Raw genomic sequence first — 22,656 nt, 5'->3', positions numbered from 1 at the left:
ATACGAAATTACTTCCGGTAATATCTGCATTGTTTACTTTCGTTTTCTAAACTAAAGCGAAACATGTTGGATTTCCCCATTACAAATAATTTTGTCAATGGCATGTTGTAAAGAAAACGAAAGGTGGTTTCATATGTATATAGGTTTTGAATCTTGAAAGTCTATATGCGTAGCTTGTTTTAGGGGGGAGGGATTTTGAAATTCTTTTTTTCTTCCCTATACAGAGAAGTACAATACAATACAATATTTTTTATTTTCCAAATTAAAGGGCCATTATGAGCATAACATTAGTTACAACATGACATAAACATTACAGAGTGATTAAAGAAACATAAAATAATAATTCAAATGCATAAGGAAATTAAAGGATCAGTGGTCAAGGGGAGATCATTTTGATATCTATTAGAGTATTTAAGTTATTATAAATTATAACTAATTTTCTGATTTTCTAATCTGCAGGCCTTTATCAAGGTATGCACATAAAATAGATAAAAATCTCCTATCTTCATTAATCATGATCCATGAAAAAAATCTTTTCTGTTTAAATTATCTAAACTGGGGTATTTTTTGATATAATCAGTCATATCTCTTCTGAGGTTATTGTAAAGAGGGCATTCCAGAAGAAAGTGCATTTCATTTTCAATACAGTTTGAATTACAATATAAACATATTCTCTCATGTCGAGGTAATATTTCATATTTACCACATACATTGGTAATTCGTTCATGTCTGCCAGTTTCTATTCTTTGGTTGCTGAGTCTGTATTTTGTTAACAAATGTTTTTATGGGTGCTTTAAATCTAAATAATTTTCATAGTCAAATGACCTTTTGAATGAAAAATAAGTGTCCAATTTGCCTTGATTCTGTAAATAAAAATCTCAAAATTTTCTCCCAATCAATTTGAAAATTTAATTTGAGCTGTTTTTTCAGTAAATTTTTAAATTTTATTTTTTCTAGATTTTTACATATATTTAAGTCAATACCCAATTTTTCACTGTAGAAAATGATATAAGAGAGCCATGAATTATTGGAGCTAGTTTGAGCTTTACTCTCAATCATTTTTAACTCAGCATAGGCACTTTTCAATAAATCAGATGGAGAATTCTCTAGTCTATGCCAATACATAAACATATTTGTTAGCAAATTTATATAAAGAGGATATCTACCCAGTTCAAACAAGACTGCTACATTTGTGCACATCTTTGTAACACCAATAATATACTTACAAAATTTTAAATTTAGCTCTCAAACTCCCAATCTTTATATATGTCATAAAGGGATAAATTTTTCCTTTTAGGAGTAATGTTAATAACACCCCAATTTTCACAACCATAAGTTACAATTGGCTGTATACAGTGATCAAATAAATGCAAAAGAGTTTTAATAGGAGGATTTGATGACTTCAAATCTTTATAAAGTTTAAAACTGGCCTTTTGACCTTTTTGGAATAATTGTTTCCTGGCTTCATTAAAGTTTCCAGTATTTTGGATGACTATGCCAAGATATTTGTATTGTTAAACACATTCAATAGAATTATTTCCTACATTGAAATCTTCATTAAGGAGTCTACCACTCCTATTGAATATAATAATCTTTGTTTTCTTCACATTTATTTCCATACACCAATCTTTGCAGAATGTGCACACAGTATCAAGTCTCTTCTGAAGCCCTTCTTTTGAGTCAGATATTAAGTTTTTAGATTTTAATGAAACACCTAAAGAAGAACCTCGTTTGATAGTTAACCTTTTATCGTCACTGACTATAAATAAAACTTATCACATATTTTATCTTTTAACAAGTGGACATTTTTAAACCTATTAATTTTAAGTTTTATCCATTTTTAGCTCACCTTTCCTAAAAGGAAATGTGAGCTTTTCTCATCACTTGGCGTCCGTCGTCGTCGTTAACAATTTTTCAAACATCTTCTCCTCTGAAACTACTGAATGGATTTGGATGAAACTTAGCATGATTGTTCCTTAGATTATCCTGCACAAAATTTGTGTTTCGATTTTTGATCCGTCAAAAAACATGGCCGCCGTTACTTAAAATAGAACATAGGGGTCAAATGCAGTTTTTGGCTTATATCTCAAAAACTAAAGCATTTAGAGCAAATAGACATGGGGGTAAAAATGTTCATTAGGTCAAGATCTATCAGCCCTGAAATTTTCAGATGAATCAAACAACCCATTGTTGGGTTGCTGCCACTTAATTGGTAATTTTAAGGAAATTTTGCAGTTTTTGGTCATTATCTTGAATATTATTATAGATAAAGATAAACTGTAAACAGCAAAAATGATCAGCAAAGTAAGATCTACAAATAAGTTAATATGACCAAAATTGTCAATTGACCCCTTAAGGGGTTATTGTCCTTGAATGACAATTTTTCACAATTTGTTCATCATATTTGCTAACTTTAAAAAATCTTCTCCTCTAAAACTACTCAACCAAATTCAACCAAACTTCAACTAAATGATCAGTAGGGTGTATAAAACAAAGTTTTTGTTTTATTTTCTATTTCGTCAAAAAACATGGCCGTCATGGCTAAAAATAGAACACAGGGTAAAATGCAGTTTTTGGCTTATATCTCAAAAACTCCAGCATTTAGAGCAAATAAGACAAGAAAGTTAAAGTATTTACTAGGTCAAGGTCTACCTGTCCTGAAATTTTCAGCCGAATTGGGTAACTGGTTTTTCAGTTATAATGCCCCTGAATTGATGATTTTAAAGAAATTTTGCAGTTTTTGGTTATTATCTTGAATATTATTATAGATCTACAGATAAACTGTTAATAGCAAAAATGTTAAGCAAAGTAAGATCTACAAATAAGTCAATTTGACCAAAATTGTCAATTGACCCCTTAAGGAGTTATTGCCCTTTAAAGACTTTTTTCACAATTTGTTCATCATGTTGACTTACTTTAAAAAATCTTCTCCTTTGAAACTGCTGTATCAATTTCAGCCAAACTTAGGCTAAATGAGTTTCAGAGTATCTAGTATAAATTTTATATTTTATTTCCTTGTATGTCAAGAAACATAGCTCCTATGGCTAAAATAGAACATAGGAGAAAATGATTTTTTTTTTTTTGCTTTTGAAGAAAATAGGACGATTCAAAGAACATTTAAATAAATTGGAAAGCCAAAATAATCATTGAAGAGAGATTTAACCAAAAAAATTAAGGTGAGCGATTCAGGCTCTTGAGAGCCTCTTGTTTGAATTTTAAAATCTAACGTTTTAATGCTCATGGCAGTATGATCTGTACAGTGTAAATACAAGATTTACCTTTTATCCTTATTATTTTTGTTTTACTGAAACAAAGTTACATATTTAAACCTAATAAAATTTTAATATTTTATAAAAAATACGGATTTTTAAAAATTATCTAAAACTAGTCATGCTAGTATATTTTTAATGCAATGACCCTGCAAATAGGACTTCCGAAGAAGAAGAAGAAGAAGATGCCTCAAAATCAGTATATTTTTTATTGTTTTAAAGATAGTTAACTTTTTATTGTCATGCACGGAAAAATACCTTTAACGTCATTTGGCAAGAAATTTTACCGTTATTTGCCTCAGCAGTACTATTTGGACTTAGTCTATGTATGGCATAAAAAAATTAAGTTTCACAGGTTTGTCTGTACTTTTTGTTTCACATTGTCCGAATCTAAAGCATTATTTTAAAAAGTACACTGAGTTGTTATGATTGATTGAAACAGGGTTACTGAAATAGTCTTCACTTGTCCTTTATTCAACCTTTTAAAAAGTAAAACAATGTGGTATGATTTCCTTTGAACTTTCCAGTGCTAGAGGCAAAATGACATAGCTTATTCATCTAATAATGAAAAGGTTCCTTGACAAGAAAAATTGATGCATCCTTGTATGGGCCCTACATTTAAATCATAGGATCTGTGTGGGGTCAGTAGTGAACCATATAATTTATACTGTCTGTCCTTAAGCTGTCAGTCCATTATCATGTTAAAGTTTTGGTTTGAAATAGTGTTTACCATGAAGTAGTGGTCAAATCAACTTTTAAAAAGTTAATATTCATGTTCATTAATATGATGTGCACTTTTTAACATATACATGTATCTATGCTAAATTAGTGTTTTGAACAAGATTTTTACACTTCATTGAACATAGATATGTGATCAGGGTATGGTGTCTAATGGACACTGTATGTATACTTGTTTATCAAAATGTTGGAAATGACATGGTGAAAGCATCACTGTCTTATAATTATTAACACATTTGCACTGAAGTGTCAATATTATAATGTTGATTTTTAGTAATTTCATTATGGATATCTAATTGTGAAAAACACTAAAAATTTCAGAATTTGTTCAAATATTTTATAAGTATTTCAAGGCCTAAGTAATGTTTTTATAATATATCATATTTAAGCAAGACATTGATCTTGAATTAATGTGACTTCAGGATCAAATATTTATTTGGTAACTTTTTTCAATAAAACTTAGATTATCAATCATAATGTCTAGAAAAGAATGATCATTGGATTTTAATTTAAGTGGATGCCTCTTGTAAAGATATCATAGTTTTCTTGAAGACATATATATTAAATAGAGATTAATACATGGCCTTTTCCATATCAGCCTGGGTATCATCCCGAGACCCCCATATCAGCCCGAGACGGAGTCGAGGTGCTGATATGGGTCGAGGGATGATACCCAGGCTGATATGGAAAAGGCCATGTATTAATCGCTTTATCATATACTTCCGACAATAGTTTTATGTAAGGCAAATGAATAAATGCAATAACTAAAACAGTCAAAAACTTTATAAAGAAGTTAAATTATGAATGAAATATACTATAATTGTTCAACAACAGCAGCACTACCTCCTTATATAATAATAGTAACATTTCCTATAGAGGCATTTTGAAACATTGAAATTTTGGAAGAGTTTTATGATCATTACTACTCGGAGTCTCCATGTTTGTTGTACTATAAAATGATTCATAATTGTCATTGGCATTTTTTAGCAAGTACTAAACTACCCACAAAAGTTCCCGTAAATTTTGACGTCGTCATAAAAAATATCTGACGTCACAATGGAAAAGTAAACAACCGATACCGGAAACACCGGAAGTAACTTGCACGAGAGGCACTGATATGGGTTTTGTGCACGAGATGCACCTGATATGGGTTATCAGCCCGGGTGGGAAGATATGGCTTGTGCACTTCCGCTCATTACACATATGCAAAAGCTATCATATCAATGCTAAGTATATGATAAATAGAGATTAATACATGGCCTTTTCCATATCAGCCTGGGTATCATCCCGAGACCCCCATATCATCCCGAGACGGAGTCGAGGTGCTGATATGGAAAAGGCAATGTATTAATCACTTTATCATATACTTCCGACAATAGTTTTATGTAAGGCAAATAAACAAATGCAATAACTAAAACAGTCAAAAACTTTATAAAGAAAATAAATTATGAATCAAATATACTATAATTGTCCAACAACAACATCACTACCTCCTTATATATGTATGGTAACATTTCCTATAGAGGCGTTTTGAAACATTGAAAATTTGGAAAAGTTTTATGATCATTACTAATCCATGTTTGTTGTACTATAAAATGATTCATAATTGTCAATGGCATTTGTTAGCAAGTACTATACTATCCCCATAAAAGTTCCCGTAAATTTTGACGTCGTCATAAAAAACATCTGACGTCACAATGGAAAAGTAAACAACCGATACCGGAAACACCGGAAGTAACTTGCACGAGAGGCACTATTATGGGTTTTGTGCACGAGATGCACATGATATGGGTTATCAGCCCGGGTGGGAAATTATGGCTTGTGTACTTCTGCTCATTACACATATGCAAAAGCTATCATATCAATGCTAAGTATATGATAATTGATTATAAACCCTGTGTTCATGTTGCTTTCAGAACAGACTTTGACGATATGGCAGAGAGTGACCCCTTTAAGAAGAATGCACCTATTAGGAAGAAAGGATTGTTTGGCTATGGTGTGTCATACAATAATCCTGCTTCATGGACTGATTGGTATAAACCTGGTGCATATTCATTTCTGAAGATGAAATTGACTGAAAAAAATGAAGCAGGAATACCAAATGAGGTTTGAATGAAAAATATATTATCGTGGAAGGAAATTTAATTTCTTCATAAAGCTTTTTGCAGTTTTTTGCTTGTCCCAATCCCAAACCTTGTCAATAGTAACAATATGTAAAAACTAAAAGAAATATTTTTCTTTATTTGGAGGATTGGGTGTTAAAGGAAGATCTGGGATTGTGCAGGTTGATTTTTTTTTAGACTGGATACTATTCAGGCCTTGACTGGACAAGTCAAACCATTCATGTGACTGACATCCAGTTAAAAAAAAACCTGCCTAATCCTGATCTGTTTACAAAGGATATACCTGGGGAGAGGAACAGGCATTCTTTTAAATATAGCCTTAGAGCTTGAAATATTTTATAAAGGCACCTGTTTTTTTGTTAAAAAAATGTATGTTTCTCACTAGATTCCTTTGCCATTGTGTTGCTGGTCCAAGTACACAGTTATCGTACTTTGATTTTCATTGTCCATGAATATAGTCCCTAGTGTGGACAGTGGGTTACTTTTTTTTTAAACCCTTTTCAAATTTATTTCTCCATGTTTTATGCCTCAAATAGCAAGTAGTGGGGGAAATTACACTGTAAACAAATTTGGGTCATGAATTTTAAAGTAAAGTATTGATTTGGTCCAGCTGAAAAAGGTTAAAAATTAGCACTTTGGAAGCTGTCAAAAGATTTCAAGACGCCCTAAAAATAAAATTGACCATAGTTTGAGTTGGAGCCAATGAAGTTTTCTATAATTTTGATATAATTTGTCCCAAAAGTAGTACAACACACTGTAAAAATTTATTGAAAAGGGCAGGTGGGATTTATTTTTAATTTTCATTTATTGTCTAAAAGAAATGCACTTTGAAGTAACTGTGGTCTCTGATGTCTATATCAAGACTTTAATTTCCCTTTATTCAAATATTTTCATTTTTTTACAACTTGTACCTACACATGATTGTATTTTGCCACAAACACATATATTTTGTAAACCTTTATGTAAATATAACCTATATGTAAAGCACTTTTTGTGCAGCAGGTGGAATATAGTGGTCATTCTCTCCTTTATTCTTACATTTTTTCATACTAGGATGGTTTGCCCTTTAATATTTTTCCTTGCAACTCCTCATTAAAGGGGCATAAGCTGTGAAGATATGTGTTTACTGATTTGAACATAATTCTCATATTTGATTTATAACAAAAGTCATTACAAAAAATAAACATAAATATAAATATAACTAGACATACAAGCACTTGCAATCAAACAATGATGATTTTTATTGATCTGTTTCATGTTATAGAATAATATATTTATACAAATAGTGTCAAATTGATCACATAAAGCAAAATATAATTTTTATATTCTGCTTTTATGAAGGTTGAAATTAAAACAAAATCATATATCAATTTTATTGTCTGATGTGTAGTCCCCTTAAACAGTGACTTTCTGAGAATCTTGAGCATCTGATGGCATTGTTCAGCTTATAATTAATTATTTTGTCTGATGGAGTTTTTAGGTTTCCCATAGCAAAACATGGGCTTGACCATACTTAAGGGGTTCACATTTGTATCGGTTAAAGACAAATGACAGGATTTCAATTACACTTTCAGATAATCAGTTAAACATAATGTCACTGGGCAAGTCCTATTTTATTTTTTCAAGGGAGAAACATAGCGCTTTGTACTATCTTGAAGTGGGATGGGTTTTTTTTAATGTAAAATAGTAAATTGTGGTTTGAAAAAACTTTCAGTAAATGATAATTAGTCATCTCAGATATTTCTATATAATGTTCATAATGTGAATAAACTATGACATGCAACTTTTTTTTTAAATAAAAAATAATTCCATGGAGAGCAGGACTTTATAAAAATCATGAACCCTGCTTTATATCTATACAAATACAAATTGATGTAGTGAATTATTTTATGTTCCAGGAAGTGTTGAATAGAGAACTTCCAGTTCATAAACTTGATGAAGAGGGAAAAGAAAAACTTAAAAATCCAAAAGTTCCTATTCAATTTATGTGGATTGGCCATGCTACATTCTTAGTTCAGTTTGATGGTTTAACAGTATTGGCTGATCCAGTTTTTCTTGAGCGCTGTTCACCTGTTCAGTTTGCTGGACCTTATCGATATCGACCTGTGCCATGTGAAATAAAAGATATACCCAAAATTGATGCTGTAATTGTAAGTCATAATCATTATGATCATTTGGAACATGATGCAGTTGAAAAGTTGAATACCAAATTTCAAGACATAAAATGGTATGTACCAGAAGGAACAGGATCATGGTTTGAAGGGTATAACTGTCAAAATGTTAAGGAAATGACATGGTGGGATGAAGATGATGTCAAAATTGGAGGCAAAGAAGTGAAATTTTGTTGTGTACCTGCACAACACTGGAGTCAGAGAACTGCTACAGATGCCATGAAGGTGAATAAGTTCATTAAAAAATAAACTTACCATGAATTCAATTAAAATGTGTTAGGTAAATAATTTGCAATGATAAAACATATTAATTTTGAGCCAAAAAAGTTTGTTTTTTTGTTAAAATAATCTAAATTAACCAAATCACAATTATTTTATCTTGGTTAAACATGTCAAACTTAATTATACTCCCGCCGTAGCCCCAGTATTAAGTTTTACCCTTGTCTGTCTTTACGTACCCATGTATGTACGTACGTCCCAAAGTTGGTTTACGTTCTCTACCTTTAGTTTGCCTCAACCAAATGTTATGAAACTTATACACAATGCTTATTACCTCTAAATGCAGATGGGGTTTGAATTTTGGTGGTGTAACTTTTACCTTTCTAGAGTTATGCCCCTTTACAAATGGAAAAATTTCTAAATGTTTCGTTTCTGATCTCTAACTTAAGTTTGCCCCAACCAAATGTTAAGAAACTTATACACAATGCTTATTACAGTACTTTAATGATCAGATCAAGTTTAAATTTTGGTGCAGTCATTTTTACTGTTCTAGAATAATGTCCTTTACAGATTGAAAAATTGCTAAAAAATTTCAAGAATATCAATCAAGTAAAAACAAATATATTGGAGTTATCTTCCTTTGTCCATGATTGCAGTTAAACTTAAATCGATGCTTCTTTGACAACTGGAGTTATTTTTCTTTGTCCAGAATAGCAGTTGAATCAACTAAAACCAATGCTTTATACAAATGCAATATTCAATTTTACTACCAAATGATAAATTTAAGCAATCTTTACCATTCAGTGCTTAAAAGCACTTTGATAACCATTCGAGTGTTTACCCCTTTACAATGGAAAAACTGCTGGATTTTTTTGTTTCTGATCTCTTAACTTCATGAAATGTATATATAATGCTTATTACCGCTAAACTCAGTTTAAGTTCAAATTTTGGCAGCTTCACTTTTACAGTTCTTGAGTTATGTCCCGTTATAACATTTATATATGCTAGCGATGGCATCATCTGCATCTCGATGGAGTATGGACACATTCCCCATTTATTTTTTTCATATTTTATTTTGAAAAAGGGCAGATATTATCTGATTCAAAGAACAAAATTGAGTTAATTTGACTCATGACATGGAATACCATAGCATCATCTTTCTAGAATGATATATAATATAATGTATTTTCATTTCAAAAGGAAAGATATGTTACCATATTGTTTTTGAACCTTGAATGTCTGGGCTTTGATTTTTACTAAAAGGTCCCAAAAAAATTAAAACTGTAAACTATACTTTGGTTCTCTTTTAAAAAAAGGCTGAAAAAAATATAATTGAGAATGGAAATGGGGAATATGTCAAAGAAACAACAACCTGACCAAAGAGCAGACAAAAGCCATGTCAAACATGTTTTGTGAGATCTCAACTCTCCCCCTATACCTCTAGCCAAACACAGCAATACGCACAGTAAAAACCTTATTTTAAAAGAAATTCAAATGTGATATCAGAATAGGTAACGAAAGAAACTAAGCAAAATAATCATGATACATGTAGTATCATGATACATAAATTACCGGGTAACAAAGGACTACTAGCAGTTACTGACATGACAGCTCCTGACCTCAATTAAACTGATTGAAAGATTATGTCTTCATGATGTATTGTTTTGTGTATTTACAGAGTCTATGGTGTGGCTGGGTTATAAAAAGTAAAGGTAGTCATACATTTTACTACTCAGGAGATACTGGTTATTGTCCTGTCTTTAAAACAATTGGTGAAAAATATGGACCTATAGACTTGTCTGCAATACCTATAGGCTGCTACGCACCAAGGTATAAAACTATTCTGTAATCACAATATTTATTGTGTATACTCCTTTTAAAGCTTTTTGTTAAGTTCTGGACGAGTCCTTATCAGGCAAAAAAGATAAAAGGATTTGCGCGCATGAACATGATCTCATGCTGACCTGACAAGGTCATAGGCTATTCAGAAGGTCAGAAGGATGTTATCCAAACAATCACTGGTAATAAGTGACATTTTTCTACATGAGCTAGACAGTTAGAGCATTATCTTAATTCAAAGATTGAATTAGTTTGATATATCTGACATGCTGCCCACAACATAGCTATTAAAGATTTAGATTATAAATTGCTCCCTCCCTCTTTACATCAGTTCAAAAATTAAATAATAGAGAATTATTCTTTCCTGATGTCTTAAACTATTAAATTTAGCTGTTCAATTAGCAAAATACAATTATTGTCCTTTTATTACATTGCATAATATTTATTTTTATTTTGAAATGACCATGATCTTCTCTTTTTTGTATTCCTTATTAAACTTACTTTATTTACTTACCAACATCTTGTTATAGATATTTTATGAAGCCACAACATATTAATCCTGAAGAAGCTGTTAAGGTTCATACCGAAGTTGGATCTAAATGCTCTGTTGCTATACATTGGGGAACATTCAATGGTCTTGGATCTCATGAGGTATTTATATAGCCCTTTGCTTTAGTGATTCTTTATGCTTTTGAGATAAATCAAATCACATTATCTCATATAATTTTAGTTGTACTCATCCAATAAGAACAATCATTCAAAAACATACAATACCCAATAAGATCTAAAGTTCAAAAACTGAAACATACAATATTCAATATGAACAATCATGCTGAAAACACATACTGTAAATCCAGAAATTATTGCATGCATTTATTATTGCAATTTATGAAAAATGTCAGATCAGTTATTCCGATTTCTGGAAAATATTTGTGAAAGTATATATTTTAGTAGTTTAGTGAGAGTTCTTAATATTATTGCAATATTATCTTAGTTGCATTATTCCCAATAATAAAAACCTCGCACTAATTTCTGAATGTACAGTATGAAAGCAGCATATATTGAGATTTAATGATACATGCAATAAAAACAGTTAAAGTATGTAGAATGTCAGATAAGGTATGTTGCACAGGTGAAGCGCAAATGTGAGCATGTAGTAGAATTTTCTGAATATGAAACAAATATAACAGAAAATTCTCTACAACTTGTATATTATTTTTTTTTGGTATATATTATACAAAGAGCATGTGAATTTCCATAGTCACTCTCTTGTTAGATATTTTCAGCGTTTTTTTTTCTAACTGTGTTAATGAGTTCAAAAAACATAGTGCAGTGAGATGCACATATATCCTTGTTTTGACAATGAGGATTAGTTGAGCTCCAAAATTCCAACAAACCTGATGGATCTCACTTGTGGAGCAGGAATTATTGACCTTTTTTGTTCACCTCAGTTCTCCTTGGATTCCAGGGCTAAGTCTATAGTTTTCTTAGTTATATTTTCTGGATTTTTTTTGTTTTTTTTGTTCTTTTTATACGCCCGTAAAACATTTGACTCCTGTCTGTATGTCCAGCGTCCACATGTCACACTGTAACTTGAGAACCACTTATCCAAAATTTATGAAACTTACATAGTTGTTTCTTATGATGATCAAACAATCTGTATAATTTTCGTGAAATAAGAATTTAAAGTTTTTGAGTTACAGGACTTTATAACTAAAACAGGGGTGTGCATTTTTCACATGTCGCGCTGTATCTCAAAAACGATTTCTGATTATTGCTCTAAACTTCACACACTTCTTAATTATACTAATCTAAAGATCTGTATACTTTTTGGTGATGATTCAAAATTATTTTTTTAGAGTTTTTGAGTTTTTTGTAAAAAAAAAAAAGGGGGGGGGGGGGGGTTTCACATGTTGTGCCTTACCTCATAAAAGATTTAAGATTATTGCTTACAACTTTACACACTTCTGAGTTATATTAATCTTAAGATCTGTATACTTTTTGGTGATGATTCAAAGTTTCATTTTAAAGTTATTGAGTTTTTTGTAAAAAAAAGGTTTTTTTTTCACATGTCATGTCGTATCTCAGAAACTATTTATGATTATTGCATAAAACTTCTCACACAAGATGAAGGGCGTATCATGCGCTCATGGCGCAGCTGTTTATTAATCATGGTCTTGTCTGTTTCACTTGACTTGTGTTTTTTATCCCCCCCCCTCAGCATCTTCTCCTTATTATGTATTGTTTTAACAAATATTTTCCATTGTTTGAGTGTCAGATTATAGTCTCTCATTCACTTTTTCTGTTTTAGTTTTATCTGGAGCCTAAAACTTTGTTGGAAGAAGCAGTAAGCAAAGCAATGGAAGGAAATAGGAACTTTGGAAAATTCTCTACTGTAGAGCATGGTGCAATTATACCAATTAAATCAAATCAAGATACTGCTAATGATGGTAAAGATGATGATGGAGCCAAATTGTAAAATTTTTAATCAAAACATACTGATAGTGATTACACTATATATAGCTAGACAAATATTGTCAAAACTTACAATCTACTTATGGTAAAAATTACCAAAATCTCAATAGAAAATTCAAATTGTTTTTAAGGATGTCAGCTTTATCTTTTAAGCTGATGTATTTTCTTAAGTTTGTATTTGGTCATTATGTTATGTTATTTTTCCATTAGCTTTTAAATTCAAGCAATATTAAATACATTTTTATTGGAAGAAATTTAATTGTTGACTTTTATTTTGAAGCAGAATGGTTATTCCTAACCCCCTTTAGTTACATGTAATATTGTTGAAATATAGATTTTTTATTTCATCAATCTGACTGCCAAATTTGAAGTAAACATTCATTTTTTGCTATCCCTTTCATGATTTCTTATATAAGTATTGAATGGTTTATAATTAAAAATAAGATTTGGACTAATTACTTGCATAACCTTTCACTACAAACATTTCAGATTCTGTATTGTTTGATGGAAAGGTTTATTGAAATTCCATTTATTAAACCTAAGTTTTAAACATATTTACATAATATTCACCTTTGTACAATATTCACATTCAAAAGATAGAAGAATTATTAAGGGACTTTATGCATAGGTACTATACTTGTATCCTGTCCACTAGTCTTCTGTTCCATTTTTTCAAATCAGAGCAGGTTTCCTTTTAAAACAAATATGTTTTTGTTAATTTGTTGAAAGATATCTTTTAGCTTTAATAAAATAATAAAATTGTATACAATATTTATAGTTAGTACATTTTATATTAAGAAACAAAAGGTCATCCATCCCTTGACAACAAGAAGAGAGTTGTTACCTAAGATTTGGTTCTTACAGAAGATATCACTATATTTACCGGTAATCTTTCAGCTTTATTTCAAACCAAATGAAACTCTTCCACACAGTCATCTCCTCTTGGACGTCTTGGTCAAGGTACTTAAACTTTTTTCAGCTTAATTGTCCCATTGTATAAATACAATAGCTATTTTTCTGTGTAGAGTTTATACTGGGACCTTTAAAATTCTAAGAGAAATCAATCACTCAATGATTAATTAACCTAAAGCAAAAAGTAACTTCTAAGTACATATGCAGATGAAATACATGTAATATACTCACAACACTGCATTTGATGTTGTATTTATACGAATCTCCACCAGAGACCAAAGGAAAAATAAGTTAATAGCTATAGGTCACTTTACTGTCTTTAACAATGAGTTAAACCCATATGGTATAGTAAGCTATAAAGGTGTAAAATCACCAAATCATAGTACTTCACAAATGGTTGCATGCAAAAAAGGTTAACAAAAACAATTACTTGATTTGACAGTGGCTGTCAGGGTTCTCACTAAGGTGAGTCCATGAGTCCTGGACTCATCAAAATCTGTCTGGACTCATCAAAATCTGTCTGGACTCATCAAAATCTGTCTGGACTCATCAAAATCTGTCTGGACTCACCATTTTCAAAACTGGTTAGTACACAGATGCATCAAGATTGAAATATTTTGTATAAACTGAACACAGTTAAACACAAATATCATCATTTTATAGCAAAAGTTTAAAAGTGATCTGAATTTAATGTCATTTCATTGCTCTATTAGGAAATGGAGACTAAAATATTACATTATATTGCAATAAAATATTTTCTTCTTTCTGTTAGACTCATCATGGCTTAAAATGACGAGTCCCTGGACTCGCCTTCAAAAATCCTTAGCGAGAACCATGAGTGGTAGGAAAATAATCCTACATTTCATAGCAGTAAAAAGTTTCTAGGTCATAAACATAAATCTTGGGTGTTTCAAAGCACCATTATTTTTTTATTTGGTGTTTCTATATTTTAGAATCTTGAGGTCACATGGTTACTTAGGCTTGTACACACAAAAAAAGTTGAAAATTTGATTGGTTACTTTCCATTGATGTTATTGAATTTTTTTTAATAGTACTGGACAGGATAAAATTTTACTCATGCCAAGACTGAAGTATTTCATTATTTGAAACAAAGATGAATTCTGCCCTTTTTTTGAAAAGTGCAATTAACTAAGACTAAAAGAGGAAAATTCATAATGGAATTACACCTAAAGGGCTCCAAAAACAACAAATGTACAACTATTCAAATGAGAAAACTCAAGGCCTGATTTATTTACAAGACACTTAACCAAAAACCAATATGACTTATAACAACATACGACAAAAAAAGACTAAGGCCCAAAAGACAAAAATTACATATCTGAGAGAACTCAGAGTTACTGAAAGTAAGTTCAGAGCCAATAGTAACTAATAAGTAAATTTTGTATCTAAGACTAAAATTTCAATCAGTACACATCCAATGGATTGATATAATCGACATCTTGTAGTATAAAAACTACCAGTTGCAAAAATATTCAGAATGTCAACATATACCGAGTATTATAATGACTATAAATTTCTACAAAAGTTATCAATCACCTTCTTATCAGAAGTACTACCCATTGATGACACTATTTGGATATTTTATTAAAAGAAAAACTGTTAGTGTCAAAACTGATCAGCAAATCAAGGGGGGTACAAATAATTCAACATAAGTGGCAAAATAAAAGTTTCCCTTAAATTGTGATCTTTTTATGGCTGTTATCTTGAGAACTATTAAAGATTAAAATCAACTGTAAACAGAATAAATGATCAGTAAGACCCCTTTCTACAAATAAATCAATTGATGAAAATAGTCAATTGACTAATCTTATATGGAGGTCCCTTGTTAAATTTAAAATAAAGTACCGAAAAATTTGGAAAGGTAGAAGTCACTTAAAATCAGATAAGATCTTAAGGGCATACGATACAGTTTTGAACCTGTATTTACAAGTTGATGAAAATTTGCATATAGGCTATTTTTTACCTGATCAAATCAAATATGTCATAAAAAATATACCTTCATGTGCTACTTTTTGAGTAAAATGAGGTCGAAATTTTGTATATTTGCTCAAAATTCAGATTTGTGTCCGTATTTTCTTTTTCGAAAGAATGACGTAACTTTTTTGCTTTAAAAGATAAACACAAATTGTTTTTTGTTAAATAATCGGTAATTTGTGTACTTTATAAGAATCATTGAAAATTATGTAATTTTTATTCCGAAATAACTCTATATTTATCAAATGTTCATGAATAGAGGAAAAAACGTCATTTTTTGCTGCATGTTTATCAAAATTAAAAAAATTGCGCTATTTACAGTTTTATAAAATTTGGGTCACATAATCTCCTTGCAAAATGAAACAAATTGCTGTTTTAAAAAATAGGGGTCCATGCACTCGTTTTCAAATTAAATCAGTTTGAATGATAAAAATCAGTCGAAAAATGCATCTTTTCCCGATATGTCATAGTTTGACGTCGCGAAAATAACATTTTACATTAGCAACGTCATTACCTTCCCTGTAACTGTATCGTATGCCCTTAAGCCTAGAACCACTACATTAGTAAATCATGATTACAATAGTACCTTTAAAAAAATACATTTACAGGTTTATACCAGATAGGTCATTAGAATGGGTGATTGCATACTATCTTTCTTGGAGATATTTGGTCCTTGCCCCCACTTATAAATTATCCATTCGTTTGATGTGGTTGGACTTTTGATTTTGCCTTTTGATTTTTGATTTTCCTTTTTGAATTTTCCTCGGAGTTCAGTATTTTTGTGTTTTTACTTTTTAGTCATGGTCCATTGACTTTTAAACTTTCCATAGTTTTAATACATGTGATAAGGTCACTTTTAGATAAGCCTATAATGATTTACTAATAATATTTTGTAATAAAGTGAGTGCAATGTTCTTTTTGAAAATGACCACTTTTTTTTCTTTTTTGGGGGGGAGGGAGGGTCACATTATCAAAAGATAAGGTCACAGCAGCAATAGATATTTATAGATAGAAATTTTCTGCACTCTTCATTTGAATAACTCTTACTTATGACAAAATACAGCTTGATTTTGCCCTTTTGAAGAGGTTTTGTTTCCAGACTGTCTTTGACAAAATTCAGATGTTCAAGAATTTGGGTGAGCAATGCTTCTTCTGAAGAAAGAGATGGCAATCGAGTTTGAGACCAACCAGGAGAAGTTCAAGGTCACATTAGCTATAATTTCCTGGCAATGGACTAAAATTTGAGTAAACCTGAATTCAGCATGGTGGTTATAGAAAAGTATATATGTCTAATGTACACAATTTATTAGTTGTTATGTGCACCTAGTGAGTAGAAGTGTGAAAGTGTACTGCATAAAGAAATAAGAACATCACCAAAACCAAAAAGAAAACAAGCAAACCCTTTAAAAAAAAGGGTTCTTCTACTACTAATTCATCATTGTAACTAGCCTTTTGCAAGGAACTGCATATTTAGATGTACAATTTCTTGAATTGGCTTGTGCAACCTTTGTGCTAAAATATTTTTAAGTGAGTTGTATTAGGAACACAGTAGTTAAGTACATTGTCTTTGAATAATAATTATGCATAATATTTACTATGATAACTGAAACTTTTCAGGAGTTATGCCACTTTTAAAAAGTCATGTCCTTCATTTTGAGATGATAATAAGTGTATCAGCTTTGATAGATAGGATAGTTTTTGCATCACTAATTTTCTGGTTCAGTACCTTATCTTACTGAAAATCGAGGCTTGTTTAGGGGGGGTATCAATATCCCATATCCCATTAAGTTTTTATCCCAGTATCCCGTATCCCGTATCCCTATAATGTTTACCCCTAATATCCCAATAATTATTTTTTACAAATATCCCATATCCCTAAAACTATTTTGAAATATCCCAAAAAATCATTATAAATTCATTCCCAAGCCCATTTTTTTCCTCATCATCACAACGTCAACAATTTTGACTCTGGGAAAACAAACTGTGTTACAGGAAATTTAGTGCATACTTCTAGTGTTAATTAAGAATATACAATGTAATAAAACTATGTGTCCAAAAGAAGAAGTGTTCCATCTTAGAGCCTTGTATAACAATCTCTTTTATGTGATGTTAAACGATAAATTTAGTGTAAGGGGTCTAATTTCAGACTTTTTTTTTAATTGTTCAAACTGTGATGCATATGACTGTAAAATATAATTTTGATAGCATTCTTCTTTCATTGATAAGAAACTTCATCCTACACGTTAACCTATGTTGGAAAGAACAGAAGGACGCAACCCTGTCTCTTGTCCAAGATTGCTCTGACATCCAACGGCTGTTTAGCCAGACAATCTGAGACTGTGGGACGTCAGAGCACGTCCATATCAAAAAGTGGATATTTAGCATGCAAGTTCAATAACTCAAAATTTAACACAAGAAAGCTTTCTGCTAATGTACCTACATTACACTTAACTGTTGCAATATTTTTACAGCAGGCAAAATTTGCACAGCCCTTGTTTTGCAAAGAAATAACACAACATTTGACTCTGTGATCTTGAACTTTATGAATTACATAGATCCCAATATTTTTGTTACTTTTTTTTTATTTCCTTCCTCACAACACCAGTAATAGAAAGAAAATATATTAATTTACATTGATTATTTAGTAATTATTCGTTATTAACATAGTTTATACAGTGAAATATCTACTTTTTGATATGGGACGTGCTCTGACTTCCCTCGGCCCCAGCTTGTCTGGCAAAACAGCCGTTGCACATCAGAACAATCTGTAAAACGTGGAGACCTCTGAGACCTCTCGCCACGCCACGTAAAAAATAAGAGGTAAAACAATATATAAAATATCCTGTAATCATATAAAGCATCAAAACAAATGAAAAACATTGACAACAATAAGGCTTAACTCATCAGATGGATGCATCTAACAAAAATCTATGATTATTTCAAGAAAATTATCAATGCATATGAGCATAGAATATAAAAAAAGATGTGGTATGATTGCCAATGAGACAACTCTTCACAAGAGACCACGTGACACAGAACTATTGGTCACCGTACGACCTTCAACAATTAACAAAGCTCATACCTCATAGTTAGCTATAAAAAGACCTGAAATGACAAATGTAGAACAATTCAAACGAGAAAACTAACGGCCTAATTTATGTATAAAAAAATGAACAAAAACAAATATGTAACACAGCAACAACCGACAACCACTGAATTAAAGACTCCTGACTTTGGACAGGCACATACATACAGAATGTTGCGAGGCTAAACATGCATGTTAGCGGGATCCCAACCCTCCCCTTAACCTGGGACAGTGGTGCAACATAAGAACGAACTATACAAATCAGTTGAAAAAGACTTAACTCATCAGATGGATACAAATAGAAATACATCTAACAAAAACAGAGAGTGGACGTGACCGAGTACTTGTACATCCCATCAACAAAAAGACACCAAGTACAGATCTAAGAGTACTTGCAGTTACTGACAGCTAGTTCAAAGCCAATTACAACTAATAAAAAGTAATGCATCTGAGACTAAATTATCAATCATTACACATCCAACATCCAATGGCACGGTAAACAACATCTCCGTAAAAATGAGGATGTGCTATCTCGTTTGAAATAAAAAAAATTACAGGTAGAACCAAACTTCAAAACCAAATCTAGAATTAAGTAAAGATTTTAAGTGATTTGTGGTAACTAAATCCCTGACTTAATATTATTTACCAGTAATACATAGCACATAGATTTCGTTCATTAAAATCTAAAACGTTACAACAGACACGGGCATAGCGGAGGTGTTGTGATATACAAACACTGTAAGCTATTAAGATAGTGCCAAAGGAACATCACCATCCAAAAAAGGAAAATTAACAATAAGGAACGAAGTATGGAAAGCAAAACAAATACTTTTAAAATTATCAGTACACATGAGCATATAAATATCCGGCGAAAATAGATCAATACTTTTCGCTTGGGTTTGGATGACTTTTAAATAAAACGACCATTAACTCAATTAAAATCAACAAAGCACTAAAATGACCTTTAATATTAAACTTTTTGGGGCAATTTTATCAAGTGAGATGTAAATATTTCTGTACTTAACTTTTAAATTCAACTTATTTTTTTCATGTTAAAAATTCAATATCCTTATAAATGCATCAATATCCCATATCCCATTTACTTTTAGGACAAATATCCTGTATCCCTAAAATTAAAATGGCAAATATCCCGTATCCCAATATACCCTATACAAGCCTCAAAATCAGCAAACCCTATGTTTAAGTTAGAAACCTTGAATACTGTACTGTGAACTTATTGATGTTCAGTATTAAAATATATACCATAAATAGATAAGGTATGTACAGTAATGGGTATTAGAGTTATCTCCCTAATTTCATTGACAAAATTCGAAACATGAAATAACCTGTGTTCCCTTATAAAATGAACAAAAGGGAACAAGATTGATGCGGTTCTTTATAAACAAAAAGCAACAGAAAGGTACACACTTACGCCCATACAGCAAATTTGATGCACCCTCACAAAATTTCTGATGAATAGAACTTCAAAGCCATGATGCCAATTTATGCTCTTGTCAGTAAATTTGATGCACTCAAATATTCTATCCACGTGAACCGAAAAGTATTGGGTCTTTACTATATGGTATAGCAAAGCAATTAAAGAAGACTTCAACTTTGGTTAGTAAACAATAAACCGTTATAGTATAAACAAGGTACTATGAAACAAGATACTTATATGTTCATTAGCATATTGGCTTTCAATTTCAGTAAATTTTGTTCCATAACTATAAATTTTATTTCTAAAACATAACATCTCTTGTTTTACGAATTTATATTCTAAGAGAAACCACAATAAAAGTTTCTACAAAAATGTCGTTCTAGCCGATTCCTGATCGATATTCAGTTCAAATCAGATAATTATTAACCTTACCACTTGATAAATGAGACGATAAAACTTAAATTGAAATCTCAGCAGTGATTGTACGTTCACATGGAATGTTACGCATAATTGTGTTGCTTGTTTCTTTGATAACATCTCAAAATAATCTGGACAGATCCAGGAGAGAGAACGACAGACTATCTTTGCTGACTATTATTATTCAATAAAATACCGCCGCCACCGGGATTTGTCACCTAATGATCCAGGAAAGAACATATTCGACGAGAGTGATGGGACAGACATTACATATCTTCATAGGCGGATCCAGTGGAGGGGGGGGGGGGCTCTCTTTGGGAAAATTTGGTTGATTATATAGGGAATCACTGAAGCATGACTGGAGCGGGCCACCCTAACCCCCTTTTAGGTCAGTCAGCTGGCCTCCTTATAAAAAGTCAGTCGGAATCCGCCACTGATTTTGTTCAATTTTAGCACAATTAAAAAAAACAACAGCGAATTATCATGAGCACCAAGATCCGCCCACAGCAATAATTTTATTATACATGATATTAATCGAGTATATAAACTGTTTGTTGTTATAGCACACGAACAAAAAGTTTTAAAAAATGCACTAAGCCCACTTTTCTTTTTTACAAACTGACGGATAATCAGCTTCAACATCATCAGTATTGCAAAAATCTTAGTTAGATGAGCCATTCGTGTATCAATCAAAACAATATATATGTCATTTAAAGAATTTCAGAATGAATATTTTTGGATTCAGTATTTCTATTAATTATAGCATAAATGACGATGACGGCATTTTGCGTATTCTATTCCAAAGATACTTAAAACTATATTTTCGTAAATGATACGTATCAAAAGTAAACTATATTTCTTCATATCACATGATCAATTTAAAAGGAATAGATCATGGCACTTAGTTTCAATTTATCAAATAAATTCTTAAATCTGGTCAAATCTGTAATTCAATTAAAGTTGTTTGCCTTCGGTGTCATTAAGCTCTCCATATATCATCTTAGATAAGATAAAAGTTATGGTAACAGTCAAATATATTTGATCGAATTTTGGAAAATGGCCACAGTAGGAATAACGCCTGAAGATGGGGGAAAACAGGTATTTTTTATATAAGAATTGTTATTGTTAACTAATTTGATAAAATTACAGTGCTGAGACACTTTGCTAAAGTCATTACAAGGATTTGCATGTGTAAATTTATTTTACTATCATTATGATAAAAAGTAAATAAAAAAATACTGCATTACTAGTTTTTTTTATAGATATCTTGCTATTTTCCGTGTGTTTAATTAATATATAATCAACTTATTTATTTTTGTCTCTGCATAAATATAAGGAATAGACGCGTTTTACTCTTTACAGAATTTGTTTTAAAATATGCCATCACATAAAAAGCACAAAATTAAAATACAAAAAACAAAATCAAACAAATAAACAAAAAAAGATACACTAACAAGATTAAAAAAGACAAGCAAACAAACAAAGACAACACAATTAGTAAGATGTAAAAAATAAACTTATATAAAATGTTGTGTTACAGAGTTCAGAAAAGCCATTATTCCAATACAACAAGTACGCCACAAAGAAAACATTGGCCAAAGGATTATTGGATATAAGTTTACTAATGGCAAATGCCTCACAGTTAAAGGCCATGCTGAATGCAGGGACGAATGTGGATTATTTCTGGGTTGTAATTGTGTTAATTGCAATTTCTTTGATTCTACAACTAACGGTTGGTGGCATGCTACTAGTGCTTGGAAGTATGGAGACGAAGTCACCGGAAGTGAAACGACATGTGAATGGACTTAACAATGCCGCTGTTGGTCTTATATGTGTGATTACAGTTGTGAATATATTCATTGCTGCCTTTGGAATTAAGATATCCGATTGAGTCTATATTCAAATGGTTAATTTTGCTTTTAATATCTTTGACTGTTTAACAAACATTCTTTGTCAAATAGAAATGGAGGTAGCC

The 22,656-nt window shown here is 31.2% G+C and overlaps 1 protein-coding gene across 1 annotated transcript; it reads left to right on the top strand.

Annotated features, from left to right (window-relative positions):
• The first annotated feature begins 6 nt into the window (after window positions 1-6).
• On the top strand, window positions 7-13,334 carry LOC143076969 (N-acyl-phosphatidylethanolamine-hydrolyzing phospholipase D 2-like). The gene is made up of 6 exons (XM_076252867.1): window positions 7-123; window positions 5,924-6,113; window positions 8,029-8,526; window positions 10,199-10,350; window positions 10,890-11,010; window positions 12,671-13,334. The coding sequence occupies exons 1-6, from the start codon at window positions 98-100 to the stop codon at window positions 12,836-12,838; spliced, it is 1,155 nt and encodes a 384-aa protein (XP_076108982.1). The 5' UTR covers window positions 7-97; the 3' UTR covers window positions 12,839-13,334.
• The last annotated feature ends 9,322 nt before the right edge of the window (window positions 13,335-22,656 follow it).

The sequence above is a fragment of the Mytilus galloprovincialis genome, chromosome 1 (assembly GCF_965363235.1).
Source record: "Mytilus galloprovincialis chromosome 1, xbMytGall1.hap1.1, whole genome shotgun sequence".
NCBI lineage: Eukaryota > Metazoa > Mollusca > Bivalvia > Mytilida > Mytilidae > Mytilus > Mytilus galloprovincialis.
Note: the sequence above shows the minus strand (reverse complement) of the source record. Positions and strands in the feature narration are given on the sequence as shown.

Bases quoted from the DNA above. Each gene is read 5' to 3' on its own strand.
- LOC143076969 (XM_076252867.1), top strand. From the start codon at position 98: ATGGCATGTTGTAAAGAAAACGAAAG. The intron at 8,527-10,198 runs GTGAATAAGTTC...GTGTATTTACAG, and splicing joins CTGCTACAGATGCCATGAAG to AGTCTATGGTGTGGCTGGGT. The intron at 10,351-10,889 runs GTATAAAACTAT...ATCTTGTTATAG, and splicing joins ATAGGCTGCTACGCACCAAG to ATATTTTATGAAGCCACAAC.